General features: G+C 47.0%; 1 protein-coding gene across 11 annotated transcripts in view; it reads right to left on the reverse strand.

The window, feature by feature from the left end:
* The window catches only part of Asap1 (ArfGAP with SH3 domain, ankyrin repeat and PH domain 1), a 309,763-nt gene that overhangs the window by 222,787 nt on the left and 73,172 nt on the right, over positions 1 to 13,804 (reverse strand). For 9 of the 11 annotated variants that reach the window (XR_004946738.1, XM_036207548.1, XM_036207547.1 and 6 more), the window contains exon 3: positions 10,194 to 10,320. Coding sequence is in view for 10 of the 11 variants with exons in the window: in XM_036207548.1 (XP_036063441.1) it covers positions 10,194 to 10,320 (127 nt within the window). In the remaining variant the exon portion in view is untranslated. Of the gene's footprint in view, positions 1 to 10,193; positions 10,580 to 13,804 lie in introns of those variants that run through there. The other 2 variants (XM_036207555.1, XM_036207554.1) reach the window with 1 other exon arrangement.

Raw genomic sequence — 13,804 nt, forward strand, 5'->3', positions numbered from 1 at the left:
TATCTCAATTGAGGAAAAGCCCGTTTTCTCTTGGCTCTATTTCACATGGCTTACACATGCACAGCACTTCTTCAAGGTGAGTCTGAGGAGGGAAGGGCATGAACTAGCTGAATCATCTAAGCCTAGTCCAGTCATCTGTAAAACAGAGCCTGGGAGCTGCTCAAAGTATGAAAGCTAGTAGAGGATGTCTGTAGAGCACCCAACACAATGCCCACTGCAGACTAGATGCTTAATTATAGTGGTCACTGAATCTGATTTTGTTCCAGTGCTAATATACAAAATGCAGAAGCCTTGGGGCAGTGACAGTGTTGCTTGACTTGGTACTATTCCATCCTCTCTGGGAGGCAATGTGCTTACTTGCTTTGCTATGAAAAATATTATTATTAAAGTAGGAGCAGCTGCTGGTCCAGCAGTGAGCAGCTCTTTTGATTTGCACTTTGTGGAAATAAGGAATATCTAACTTTACGTAAACGCTACTAATATGAATAAACATCACAAGAAAAAGGAACTAAGATTTATAAAAAATAAATGATTAATGAAATATAAAAGTCCCCCACCCCCACCCCCACTAATTTCTTAAAAAAGAGAGGGAGAAAGAAACTTATTTTTTCACGTGTAACTGGGTAGTGAAAAAGCCATTCCATGGAAGCAAAGCTTTAGCATTTATTAACTCTTCTCAGACTTGGTTACATCACGCCGGGAAGACAACCAATCAAGCCAAAGAGAACCTAGCTGCCCTACCTAGTCTTCCATCCACCCTGGGTACTTACGGAAAGATTACAGAGAGAGCACCATGCCATCACTTTGTATTAGATTGTTGATCTTTCTGGGCCACATCTGCAAAGCTAAAACCAGGCAGCACAGTTCTCTAACCACAGCCCTTCATGGTCCCCCAAATGCACACAGGGCAGAGGTAAGACTTGCAGAGGAAGTGCAGAAAACTACCATCTTCCAAGCATCACCAGATCCCAGGCGCTTTACCTGCCTTACATTACCTACTGGTTCTCCCAGCATAAGCCCCCATTGTCTCCACCCAACTTTTAATGAAAGCATAAATAGGAGATAGGAAACCTGGATCTCTGTCCCAGCTTTGCTGTGTCAGCTGCTCAGGGTTGTGTTCCTAGCCCCCTCTTGTTCTCTAAGAACCATCATGAAAGGGTAAGAAGGAAGGAAGGCTTAACCCTACCAATCACAGGCCCATCATCTTGCCCAAAGCTGACCAAACCAGAGGTGATCTGCTGATCCAAGCTGGGCCAATCGGAACTTCTCTATGTGATGTGCTTTTCCCACAGCAGGGCACAAAGATACCAACTGGTGTCAGAAGGGTATACAGGGCCAGTGTTAACGTATCTGCCAGTAATCTAGAAGTGATTGGTACCTTCATTGCCTGTCATTCTTCCTCTCCTGTTCCATAAAATAGTCCAGGAGTCTTCCCAATAGATCCAAATGCTGTTTTAACTAGTTCTAGCTGCATTTAGCTTTGCTTTATATACTTATGTATGGGGGGGTAGGGGAGAGTAGAGATATGTCATTTACAAAGAGGACCATATGCACCTTTGTTTTCTGGGCCCCAGCATCCTCATCTACAAAAAGACTAGACGATCTAGTTATTTTTCTAGTTCTGCTGAACTGAACTCATGCTGTAACAACAGAATTATTACCATAGTTATTATAGCCCACTGCATGCTGGGTATGTTCACTATGGTCATCCCGGTCCTAGCCCCAGGGGCATAATGTTACAGAATACAAGGTATCTCTGCTGTGTTAATAACAGAGTTGGGAAGAGCGTATATTTTCTTCACATCTGGCAGGGGAAGGAACAGTGTCTATTAACTTAGCGAACTCCTTGCTTTCTGTAATAGTTGGCATCAAATTCCAACTGTTTTGTGGGCCTTACCTCACTGAGCCATAAGGTTCTGATTTTGTTTTCCTAGCTTCTGGGTAGCTAAATTGGGTACTGTCTTATCAAAAGGACACATATTCCAGTTCTTTGAGGAAAATTATACCGTAGCCTCAGCATTGAAATTTAGTTCTTATGTAACTGACCGCAAACAGTGCCATGGCACAGGGCTGCTCAGATGGTGCTCAGGCCTAGGAAGAGTCCACCGTGAGTGAACTCATAGGTTTAGTTCAACCAAGCAAAGTCACATGGCTCCTAAGTTGACCCACTCCTACCCCAGATATCATTAAAATCCACTCTACTGAAACCAAGAAGAGAGCGCAGCACATTCTATGTCTCGATTAAACAGAACGGTCCTGTTCACTTTAAAGCTCCTGCCACCAAACCAAAATAGAATTCCCTGTGTTCTCATTGCTTCAAGCTATAATCAGCAAAGCACGCCGCATTCCAGGTAGGGCCAAGGCATACATGCTGCCCCCACAATGGGCAAAATCAAACACCTGCATTCATTATTTAACAAAATGGCTCATTACCCCAAGACCCAACAAAAAAATCAAAAGAGCAGTGTTGCCCAGAATGTGATGCATCAATGGAAGGAACCCTTTGGATCTGTGGAAGTAAACAATAAATTAGCAGGGACTGGAGAAAGCATGGACCGAGAGGCTACACAGGGAGCCCATCAAGCTAGTCTGAGTCGGAAAACAACACTGGGCCTCTGTTCCCTCAATTAAGGACTAGTGAGCTAGCAGCTTATTTCAGCTCAAAAAGGCTATGACCACTGTGGGCCACAAATGGTCCAAATCTCTGGTGCTACCCTGGCCCTGCTCTTGGTCCAATCTATGCTTCCACAATCCAGGTCCTTGAGGTACACAGAGTCAGTCACCTGACCTCCTCATCACCTCCTTTTCCAAAACACATCTACCCACTGTCGTCTCAATTACATGCCAACCATCATTAGACTGCACTCCCAGTAAACGGCAACGGTATGGAGGATACGAGCCATCACTTTTCAGTGACCACCGTGCCAGGCAGTACTCAGCCCTTCCCTCACATATACTGACTCACTTTTCCATAAGGAAATAGAGACAGAGACTGCTTCGGTAACTCGCCCAGCAAACACACCCTGGAAATCACAGGGCTGAAGCGAGCTGGCAGGAGCTTCACCCTCATCAAACCATGCGTCATTCCTGGTCCACGGGTAGAGCTTCTGTCCACATCCTTAACTACCAAGGAATGCTCTGACCTCTCCCTGGCCGCCTGCCCTATGGGACAAGTACTTACTGTAAGACTTCGATATTCACTGGCCGGCCACCTTTACCAGATCATGAAATCACTTGATGAGTGCCTCACAGGCATGATCTCCTTTGCTATTCAAAAGGGACGCCATTTATCAAATGAGGAAATGGAGGCTGAGGCTTCATCTCCAGCCCCATCAGTTACTCATGGTTAAATGACCCATGTAAGAATGGATGTGCCAAGAAATCCTCAAATGACTAGGTGACGTACATAGAAACCAACACTCCGGGTGTCACGGAGCCCCACACAAGGCACTTTGCAAATGTCTGGGCAGTCTGAACATCCAACACCACTGGCTTTTAATGGAAGCGTCTTAGCACAGAATCAGATGCCACGGCCTCACATAACGTGTTTTTAGAGATCAGCACTTAACCCAGCCGACTGGTATGTGCAAAATGAGCTTCCCAATTTCAGGCTTATTTTTTAAGTCTTTCGAGAAGCTCAATCCAGAAAGTAGTGCTGGAGAAGACTCCCCTAACCAAAGCACAAAGAACCCTACATAAGGAGTCAACAGCCCTGACTTCAAACCCCTCCCTAAGCTCCTTCTCATCTTTAGACCTCAGTTTCCACGCTGAAAGCAACAGGGTTGACAAATCCTGTGTGGGTCCTGATAACTCAGCTTTACTCCACAGGGATGCAAAGCCTCAAGTTTCTCCTGGTAAACACTAATATCAGTAAGGTTCACACTTCGCTTCTCCACTTTTAGGCAGCTGTAACTGGCGACCCAGGCATGCAGCGATCAGTGGAAGGTTATCAGCACCATACTATTAGCCCGATCAGTTAAGATTCCAAATCAAATGCACAATGGCACGAGAGTTAGACTAGCTGCGGTGTCCACCAACCTTTCTGTGATACTGCAACTGGTTATTAGACCCTCAGCACAGCTTCCACGGACCTCCTGGAGACAGAACCTCCACACTGACAACCCCAGACTGGGTCGTACTCACTGTAACTCAACTACATTCAGTGACTCCTTAGCAACAAGTATCCTGAAAAAAAGGGGAGGGTATGGATGGCCAGGCAGCTCAAGGACAGACAGGCTCTAAGAAGCCTGCTGCAGCAGTCTTATTTCCTCAGCCACATCTGCGGAGGTTCACGGGCAAAAGGCTGGTCAACAGTCCCATAGAGCAGGATGGAGCTGGAAGCCACGTGGCCTGTTCATGGCTGACAGTCAGTCACCGGAGGACTGTTGGCAGTGCCATGTATGACCGTAACAAGCATTTAGAGAGGCCTAAACACAATTAAGCAATCAGCTTGCTTTCTCTTCCCTCTCTAAACTTTATTTAAAAATTGTGACCTATAGAACAAATAAATCCAGTTTCAAACTCAGATGTTCTGGATTCAAGGTCCAAGTCTGTTACCTTCCCTACCAGCAGATCTTAGACATTTAACTTTTGACCTTTTATGCACATATGAAAGGATAATGCTAAGAATGTCATCTAATTGGCCTTTTTTATGCAAAGATGAAAACAACTTCTTTTTAAAAATACCAAAGATATATGAGGGCACTTGGCATTAGTGTGGAATATAAAACTGACAGGTTCACACCTCGCTCTAAGGAGCATGGGTTCTGGCATACGAGGGAAGCTGCTTTCCCCATTTCTATGTACAAATAGTCATTGACCTTTGCTAGGTTCTGGGAAAAACAAAACAAAACAAAACCCTAATCACTCCCAGACTGAATCAGAGGCTTGGCCTCCAGAGCTCAGACTTCTACAAAGAATACTGGTATCACTGGGAGAATTGTCTTTTGTTTATCTTTAAGAGGTCAGGTACAGACCCAAATACAGTTTCTCTACTTTAGGCAAAAGGGGCCACAGGGACTTTATCTAAACCTCCCAGAGATGGGCTTTGTTGATGATGTGTTGTCTAAAACGATAGTCTTTGAAGGGAACTAAGTAGCTCTTGCATACATCAAGATCTGGCTTTAGAATTCCTAGGTATGAGAGTCAGTCCACAGATTAGCACTAGAGACCTAACCTCACTTATCAAAGACTAGATCTCCAGTCATCAAAATGAAAAACAACACCCAATAGCATGCCCCAAACTACAAAGAGAAGAGGAACACTTAGAGGCATGCAAGAATACTCTACAGTTGATAATAAGTCCCAAGTTCATTCTGACTGTGAACCCCCCCCCCACACACACACACAAATATGTAGTTTTGGTTAAAATAGGACTACTGACAATAATAGGGCAAGCATTAAATAATAGTATGTATACATGGGGGTGGGAGGGATGGCTCAGTGGTTAAAAGCACTTGCTGCTCTTGCAAAGGACCTGGGTTTGGTTCCCAGCATCCACATGGTGGCTCATAACACTCTGTAACTTTAGTAACAGGGGATCAGAAGCCGTCTTCATGCTTCTTCAGGCAAAAGGCACATACATGGGTAACATTATACACACATACAGGCAAACACCAATACACATAAAATCTTTTTTTTTTTTTTTTAAGTATCTATAGTGCTAGCACACAGTGAGAACACCAATAACCGACAACTGCTTTGGTATCACTATCAAAGCCACCTTTGGCAACCTTTAATCAAATGGTCCAAACCTTCAAAACACTCTGAATTAAGACAAGTCTCCAAGCCAGAACCATACCTGACATCCAGCTCCCTTAGAAAGGCTTTTAGAGGGCTAGACACAATTACTCATCTCTGAATCCCCAAGCCTAGTAGTAGAATGCACTTAACAGTGTGTATACTGACTGGATGGCAGACTGCAGTATATAGCTTTTATGCTGTGATGAATATTCAATATTAATTCTCCTCCTATGAACTTAATGTTTCTGTCCTATTGAGAGTTATGGGTTGTTGTTGTTTTTTTTAATTTTCTTCAATATCATTAGCTACCATAAACAATTCAAATAATAGCCGCAGTACCTCAACAAGGCGTGGCAATATGACTGTCACACCGATACTCCTCAAAGATGTGTTGAGCAGATGCTGCTCATAGGTCACTTACGTAAGTTCTCACATTTCAGTCCAAAACCCACATCCACATCTTTGAAGAAAGATTATATTTAAATATCACTGTTAAGAATTCCCTGGAGCATGGGCATGAAGAAAAGCTAAACTGCTGAGGAGGTTCCACGTGTTTCCATGAGATCAAAACTGCAAGGCACAGTAAGTGTGAAGCTCCGTTTATGCCCTACAAAGTCAATGAAATATGACTCTGCAGACATTTAGAATGTGTATTTTATGTGGTAACTGTAATGAATTCCCTAACTCCTTTATTTACTAATGAAATCTTGGAGATAAATCATCTCTTTGGGCCTCAATTCTCTTTTCAGTAGAGTGGAGATAAGAGCCGCCTTATCTCCCTTCATAGAGTTCTAGGTGTAGACTCTACCTCCAGGATGCATGTGGCTCTACATAGCTGACTACAGGTACCGTGCATCCCGTGTACCTACAATTGGCCTTATATGGAGTGGCAGACACGGACAAAGGGAATCTCCTCCATCAGCACCAAACTAAAATGATGGTCTTCTATAAATAACCACACAGACCGCCCCCCCCATGACTATGATGTACTCTCCCTCTTATCCAAGGCCCTAAGTATTGGTCACTCCCAGTCTTCCAAGGGAGAAACACATCCCAACGTCTTGGTCCCTGTTCCTAAAATGCCTGCTTGCTCCATTCTCAAGGAAACCTTGTCTTCTAGCCACTTCCTCACAGCTTCCAAAGGGTCACAATGAGAACAGCACACACGAGTACACTCTGGTTCGGGAATAAGCAAGGCATCGGCTTTGTGCGTAGAACACACTTACACGCCAGGATGAAACCTTAGCAGAATTCCAGATGATCCATTCCTGCCTCTCAAAGGCAGCCACTTGTGTTCCAGCCAAAGCGTGACTCTCCAAACCATGTGTGTCCTTTAACACTAACGGGGAAGCCTTGAAGTAAGCTCTTAGTCTCTTGTCCTGTACATCTGATTCATTTCCTAAAGTGCACGTCCCAAGGGGGTTCACACATACATAGCACCATCTGCACAACATGGCACACTATTTGGCAAGGACATACACAAGAAGGGGAAAGTGGAGAGTAATTTGGGGTTCCACGCTTGGCACTCCAACAGGATTTTAGCTGAGCCCCATATGTGTTAATTAGTAATAGAAACAACAAAGTCACAAATAAACAGGAAATTCATAACTACCAGAACTAAGAAAAGACTTGTTTTCAAACAGAACTCCAAGCCATCCAAATTACTCTCTATTCTAGAGTTTCCACATTGGGGGAGGGGGAAGGCAAAAAAAATCCTATATCTAAGAATAGCCACAAAATAACACAAGCCAAATTCTTGCAATTTTCAAATCTCTCACTTATAAAGTATAAGCAAACGAGATTTCCTGGTATGTTCATGAATTTTTCCTTTTATTTTGGGGGCAGTAATTTTGGCCCCCTTTTCAAAATCTTTTGTTTTTTGAGACAGAATCTTCCTATGTCTTCTTGGTTGGGAAATCACAATCCTCTCCTCGGTCTCTAAGTGAGTACTGCCGTGTCTAGAGCAGGCCCTCTGCCCCAGCATTTTTTAAAACAAGGTCTTACTGTGCAGCCCTCGCGGGTCTGGAACTCTTTAGGTAGACCAGGCTAGCATCAGGCTTGGGGAGAATCCTCTTGCCCCTATCGCCCAACTGCTAGGATTGCAGGTATGTCCCACCACACCCAGCCTCCTATTTCTGAAGAAGCAAGTTGTGATCTACTCAAGATGTCCATAATAATATACCTTCTCCATATAGGTAAGCTTGGAAGGAAAAATTAAAATTCTACTGTGTAACCATCCCACAATAAGAAACTAAGCATACACTTTATATATATGTATGTATATATATGTATATATTTATGTGTGTGTGTGTGCGTGTGTGTGTGTATGTCACCACACACACAGAATACGATTCAAGAGTTAGAAGATACACATTGAGGAAAATGATTCCTTAACCTATTATTGTACTCAAGTTTAGAAAAATGACAAAATTTTGTTACCAATTACTGTACAACTGGTACAAATGCAACATTTATTGCTATGTTTTAGAGACAAGAGTATATCAAGAGCTTTCTAGACTGGTTCCAATTCTTTCTCAAGTTCAAAGATCTATTCTACCTAATTTTGACTCACACACACACACACACACACACACACACACACACACACACGAGAGAGAGAGAGAGAGAGAGAGAGAGAGAGAGAGAGAGAGAGAGAGAGAGGCAAAGAGAGAACAAACAACAAAACCCTATTTACTGCATTTGCATTTAAATGTAGCACAAATACCCCCCTAAACAGCACCCCAGCACCCTTATCATCTGCTGTACAACAGAATACAGTAACACTATCTGAGTGTGCAGAAAGTTACAGTAACTGACAGCTCTATTTGCAGGCACTAAAGTTATCTGGAAGGAAAATAACCCTACAGTTTAATCAATGTTAAACCCTTTGGAGGCATACCCAATTAGAAACAGCAAAAGATGACCACACACTCCTAGGTGAGCATGTTCTTACAATTACACGGAGAGACTCCTTGGGAGGCTGAATGCCTGGCAACTCTGTTTAATGCCTGATACTAACCATAGGGCAACTGACAGTTCACAAGAGGGGTGGGGCACATTACCTCTGGCTTTCAAATACAACTAGTTAGGTGATATGTCTCCATCCATTTCAACATCCACTTCCATCACTCAACAACGACTCGAAAGAAAACTCCAGAAACAACCCTAACTGGAATAAAACAGACTGGTTTACAGTACTGTCAGGCAGGCATGATGGGACCCGGAGGTAACAAGTCTCCAGCCTCCTCACACTGGCATCCCTTATGCATCCAATACCAGTTCTTCATACATTAGACAACATTGAGTGCTAGACTAAAACCCATGATTCGCTATATCACTGAGGGCTGGCCCTGCCGGCCTGAACTATAAAAGAGCTCCTTGAACCTCAAATAAACCAAGCATATAATCCCCATGGGGAAAGCCCTCTTCCTGCCTCCACTGTCATTTTCAGCCAGGGGAGGCCTGGCAGGTTAGGATGGGAGTGATGTTTTGAGGCACTGAGAAATTGTGCCGAGTTTCTGGGAAACTGCCTTATTTTCACTGAGATTATCAGGCTTATTTATGTGGCTGTAAACCTGAGATTACAGGTTTCTTCTCATCCACCCCACTCTACCATTCACTCATGGAAAATTTTAAAAGAAATGGCTTTGCCCTTGTCTCTGCCCGTCGACATCCATCCACAGGGTTCTGATGGAGGGTCCAGATAGCAGAGTTGTTTGTTCTGCAGCTTCTAGTTCCATCTACCAGCGTGATCACCCCTGCTGACTGCATTGGCTTCAACCCTGTCTTCGCAACCTTAGGAGTGTCCTGCGGATCCGGTGCAGCAGCCCTGAGCCCTAGAAATCCAGAACCACTAGAGCAAGGGGAGAGGGGTGGAGACCTGTTTGTACAGATCTCCTTTCCACCTGGGCTTTTGCTCACTTTAGGCACAAGAGACTAGCAGACACAGGCCCAGGGGTGGCAACAGTCTCAAATCGGAGTTCCCTTTTAATCCTTTGGGTTTTTCCACCAGCCCTTATCTCTACAGCTAAGCCTGCTTGGTCCCGCTGGGCTGCGGAGAAGTGCATTCACGGCCCATCTCCAAGTCTCTGGCTGGTGACCTTGGCCACGCAGCCTCGCCTTTCTGCCCTCGGTGGCCTGACGCCATGCACTTCGAGGGTTAGGAAAGGGTCACAATGATGTGGAAGCGCCCAGCAGACTGCCTGGCACCCAGATATAGAGTGCAGACAAGAGAGAGGATCTCTCTTCTACTCGGGCGTCCAGAGCTCGCTCAGTTTTTTCCCCACTTTAGCCTCCAGGCTTTCAAGCCTGCAGGAACCCGGGAAGGGCTGCTAACTGGGGGCAGCAGGGGCCGGGGGGGGGGGGGGGGGCGCTCTCGGAGGGGGTGTGGCTCCCCCAGTCGCCGGGCTCCCCAGGGCCCCAGCCCACCCAGCTGCCAGGCCGCCGCCTACCTCCTCCAGCAGCGTGACGGTGTTCCTGCAGTTGTGCAGCCGCGTGGTGAAGCTGGACGTGGTGGGCGAGTTGTAGTCCTCGGTGGTCTCGGCGATGAACTCGGACACGGAGATCTGGTCCGGCATCCTGCCGCGGGAGGGACGAGACACAAGCGGGGGCGGGCGTGAGTCACGGCGCAAGCTCCCGGGGCCGCCGGGCGGCTCATGAACGCCACGCGCGCAGCCCGACCCTCCGCGGCGCCTGGCCTGGCGCGCGAGGAGCGGAGCGGAGAGGAGACGAGCGGAGCGAGCGGCGCGGCGCCCTTCAAACTGCGAGCGGCGCGCGCGGGCGGGCGGCGGCCGGGGACGCGCCTCCCCCCGCAGCGCACGCAAGGAGGGATAAGTCGGGGGAGACGAGGCGGGGCGGGACGGGATGGGGCGGAGCGGGACGGGGCGGGGCAGTCGGCTCCACGGCGCTGACCGGCGGCGAGGCCTGGCGCACTGCACGCTCGCTCCCGCGGCGCGGCGGGCCCGCGCCGGTCACGGGGACAAACACGGAAGTGCTCTGCGCACGCGCCGCGCCCGCCCCTCCCCTCTTCCCACCCACCCACCCACCCCACCACCCCACCCGGGCGGTGCGCGGCCCCCACCTCGCCGCCACACGCGCTGGTGCTCGTGCCCGTGGGGCTCCGGAACCGCGGGCACCCCTCCCTCCCCCGACACACACACACACACACCCAGCCGCCCCCGGACCCGTTTCTTCAGCGAGCTGGTTACGAGAGCGTTTTTGCAAGAAGGGGACCAAAAAAAAAGTTGTACGCGTTCTTTTTTTAAGTCCCGAGTGGGTGCAGGAAGCAAGCGAGGCCCGGAAAGCTGCCTCCTGCTGCGCGGGCCGAGGCCGGAGGACCGGCTAAGCCCCGCTGCCCTCTGAACGTCGATGCTGTACCTTGTGCAGAGAGGAGACAGGAAGGGCTGATTGTTTTAAAATACTTTTCACCTGTCCATGTGCAATGTTTTTTGTTGTTTTGTTTTTTCTTAACCCAGAGGAACGGCGAGGATCAGTTGAGGCCAAAGTATTTCTCAGGTGCAAATGCTCTTGACTGTTAAGCAGAAATTCAGTTTCTAATGAGAAAAGTACCAGATCAGCCCTAGCAGATGTCTACTGTTGTTAGTCCAAAATATCTATCTAATTTCTCACCACTGACTGAATGAAGTTGATTTGAAAAAACAGTAACAACAAAAACCACCTAGGCCTTGAGAAGTGTTTCGGGATTGGCCTACGGGAGCCCTTGAAAGCTTATTGCTGATCTTGATGCAAGCCTTTGGAAGGCAGGCACTGTGGCCCACCCAGGCCTGCCCACTTAACCATCCTATATGGCTAGGGGTTGTGTTCTCTGGCCCTTCTGCCCACAGCTCAGGGACCCATGGTGAGGACTTGTCTTGTGTGGAGACTGGCAGGGAGAGGGAGATTTCATATTAAAAGGAAATGGTTCACCTCATAAACTGCCTACAGATTCTGGGATGAGGGAAGTCAGTAGGGTAACATTCCTGCTGTCCTGGAACTTGTCCTCCACCAGAGGGTCAGACAAGGAACAAATCAGGCAACCTCGTGCAGTAGGTAGATATAAGTATGAAAATGACAGGGTCATACAGAAAGCCTGCTCCAAGTGAGCAGAAAAGAGAGTGAACCACACAATAAGTATCCTGTCGCCTAGGGATCTTGGACCCCCAGTTGCCTCACACAAAGGTGAAAGGGCACTCACTTAGGAGGCTGGGTGGAGGCTCATGGGTGCACAGAAAGACTTGCTTCCTGCATAGGAAACAACAACAACAAAAACAAACAAACAAAAAACCACGGTTTAAATTGTGTGCTGTTTACCTCCCTGGCTTGGCCAAGTTGGGTCTGCACTGTGCCTCAACTGAGGTTCTTAGCAGTGCTCTCCAACACAGGCGAGTGTTTCAGCCTTAGTAAGGAAGGGCTTTCTAAGGAAATGTGAACAAATAAAAGCTTCCCTGGCAAAGGGAAGTGTGAGAAATTCACCTTTTAGAGTCATTCCTGGAAAAAAAAACAACCTGTAAATAAACAAGAGTACTTGCTTTCCTTAGTACTTTAAAAGTTTGGTTTGGGACACCTGGATGGTGAAGCTCTTAGAGGACAAATAGGCAGGACAAGACTGGCAGCTGAAGAGAGTCAGTGACCCTTGGAGGGTCACTGGATGAACTCACGTGCCATGGATGCAAAGAGTCCGCGAAGTATGAGCCACCGAGAAGGCAACCCTACCTCCTTTTCCACGGCATCTGGAAAATTCTGTAAGTTGGAACAAATATGACCCTTACTAGCTTGGACTCACTAAGCTCCCCGAGCCTACGCTCCCCCACTGAGCACTGAGAGAAAACCAGTGAGCAGGAGCACTCTGAAAGGACTTGTCTTTCCCTGGGCGTTGATATTTGCAAGTATTGGCCCCTCCCTCTCTTCTTCTGAGTTGTCTTCTAGGACCTGTCATTTCTGCTGGGCTGGCAGCCCTCCTCCTCTGTATCTGCCAGTAACAGGAAATAGGAACTGCTACTCGGAGCCTAAAATTGGTGAATAAGTGTGTCTGTTCCCAGGGGGCTTGGATTCCACAGCTTTCTCTCCTAATACAGATACTGTCATCTGGGGTTGCGGGGGTCATGGCTTAAAATAAGAGGGGAGGTGTGTCAAAATGACCACACAGAGCCCTCTCAGCTGGAGCTGATTTGTGCCTACACTAGGCTCTGCAGATGAAAGAAAGATTATTACAGCAACTTAAGCTCCGCAGTGGTAAGCAGCCAGGGATTTCTTTCTTGCCTGAATTCACCAGAGAGCCCAAACTGCTGCCATCGACTGCTGTTTCAGTTTCCTGCAAAGATTATGTTCTGTATCTGCTCCTCCCCTGCCTCCTCCAGCCAAGAAAGGAATATATCAACAATGAGATATTGTGCTCTGGTAAGTATATCCCTTCATAGACCGGTCTGCAATTAGAATTTCAAAGCTTCGCACCTCAACCCACCATTTCTGGGGTTCATGGACCATAATCCTCTTGAAATTTGAAACTATGCCCTAGTGCAAGCCTCAAATACCCTGAGCACTGTTCCTGGATATCTGACGTAGGCAAAACTGAAAGGTTGGGGTTCTTTACAGGGAGATATCCAGAAATATACACTATCCTCTCCAAAGCCAGAAAAAAAACACACGCACATAGACTTGGGCTTCTGTGCACTCGGCTTTATATAAAGCAAGCATCATCTATGTTGTCATCATTATAATCCCCCCTCAAAGACTGTTCTTACCCCTGGGTCTCTCATTCTGCTAAGCCCTGCTCACAGAGGCAAGATGGTTGTCCTGCAAGGATGCTCTGTGTCTTTGAATTAAGACAGCAAGAACAGTAGTAGCTTGTCCTGGGCAGCAATAATTGCACTGCTGACTGCCATCACCTGGGAATTGACTCTGAATCACATTTTCAGTCACACGCCTCACTCTCCCATCTACTTTGGAACCAAAGGGGCCCAGTGCAAGATGACTAACAATGAGTGAATGTGGTGATATTTTGATTGTGCTCTAACAAATAAAGCTTGCCTGGGGAGCAGAGTGCTGAGCTAGCCACTAGTGAACC

Source organism: Onychomys torridus, chromosome 16 (genome assembly GCF_903995425.1).
Source record: "Onychomys torridus chromosome 16, mOncTor1.1, whole genome shotgun sequence".
Classification (NCBI taxonomy): Eukaryota; Metazoa; Chordata; class Mammalia; order Rodentia; family Cricetidae; genus Onychomys; species Onychomys torridus.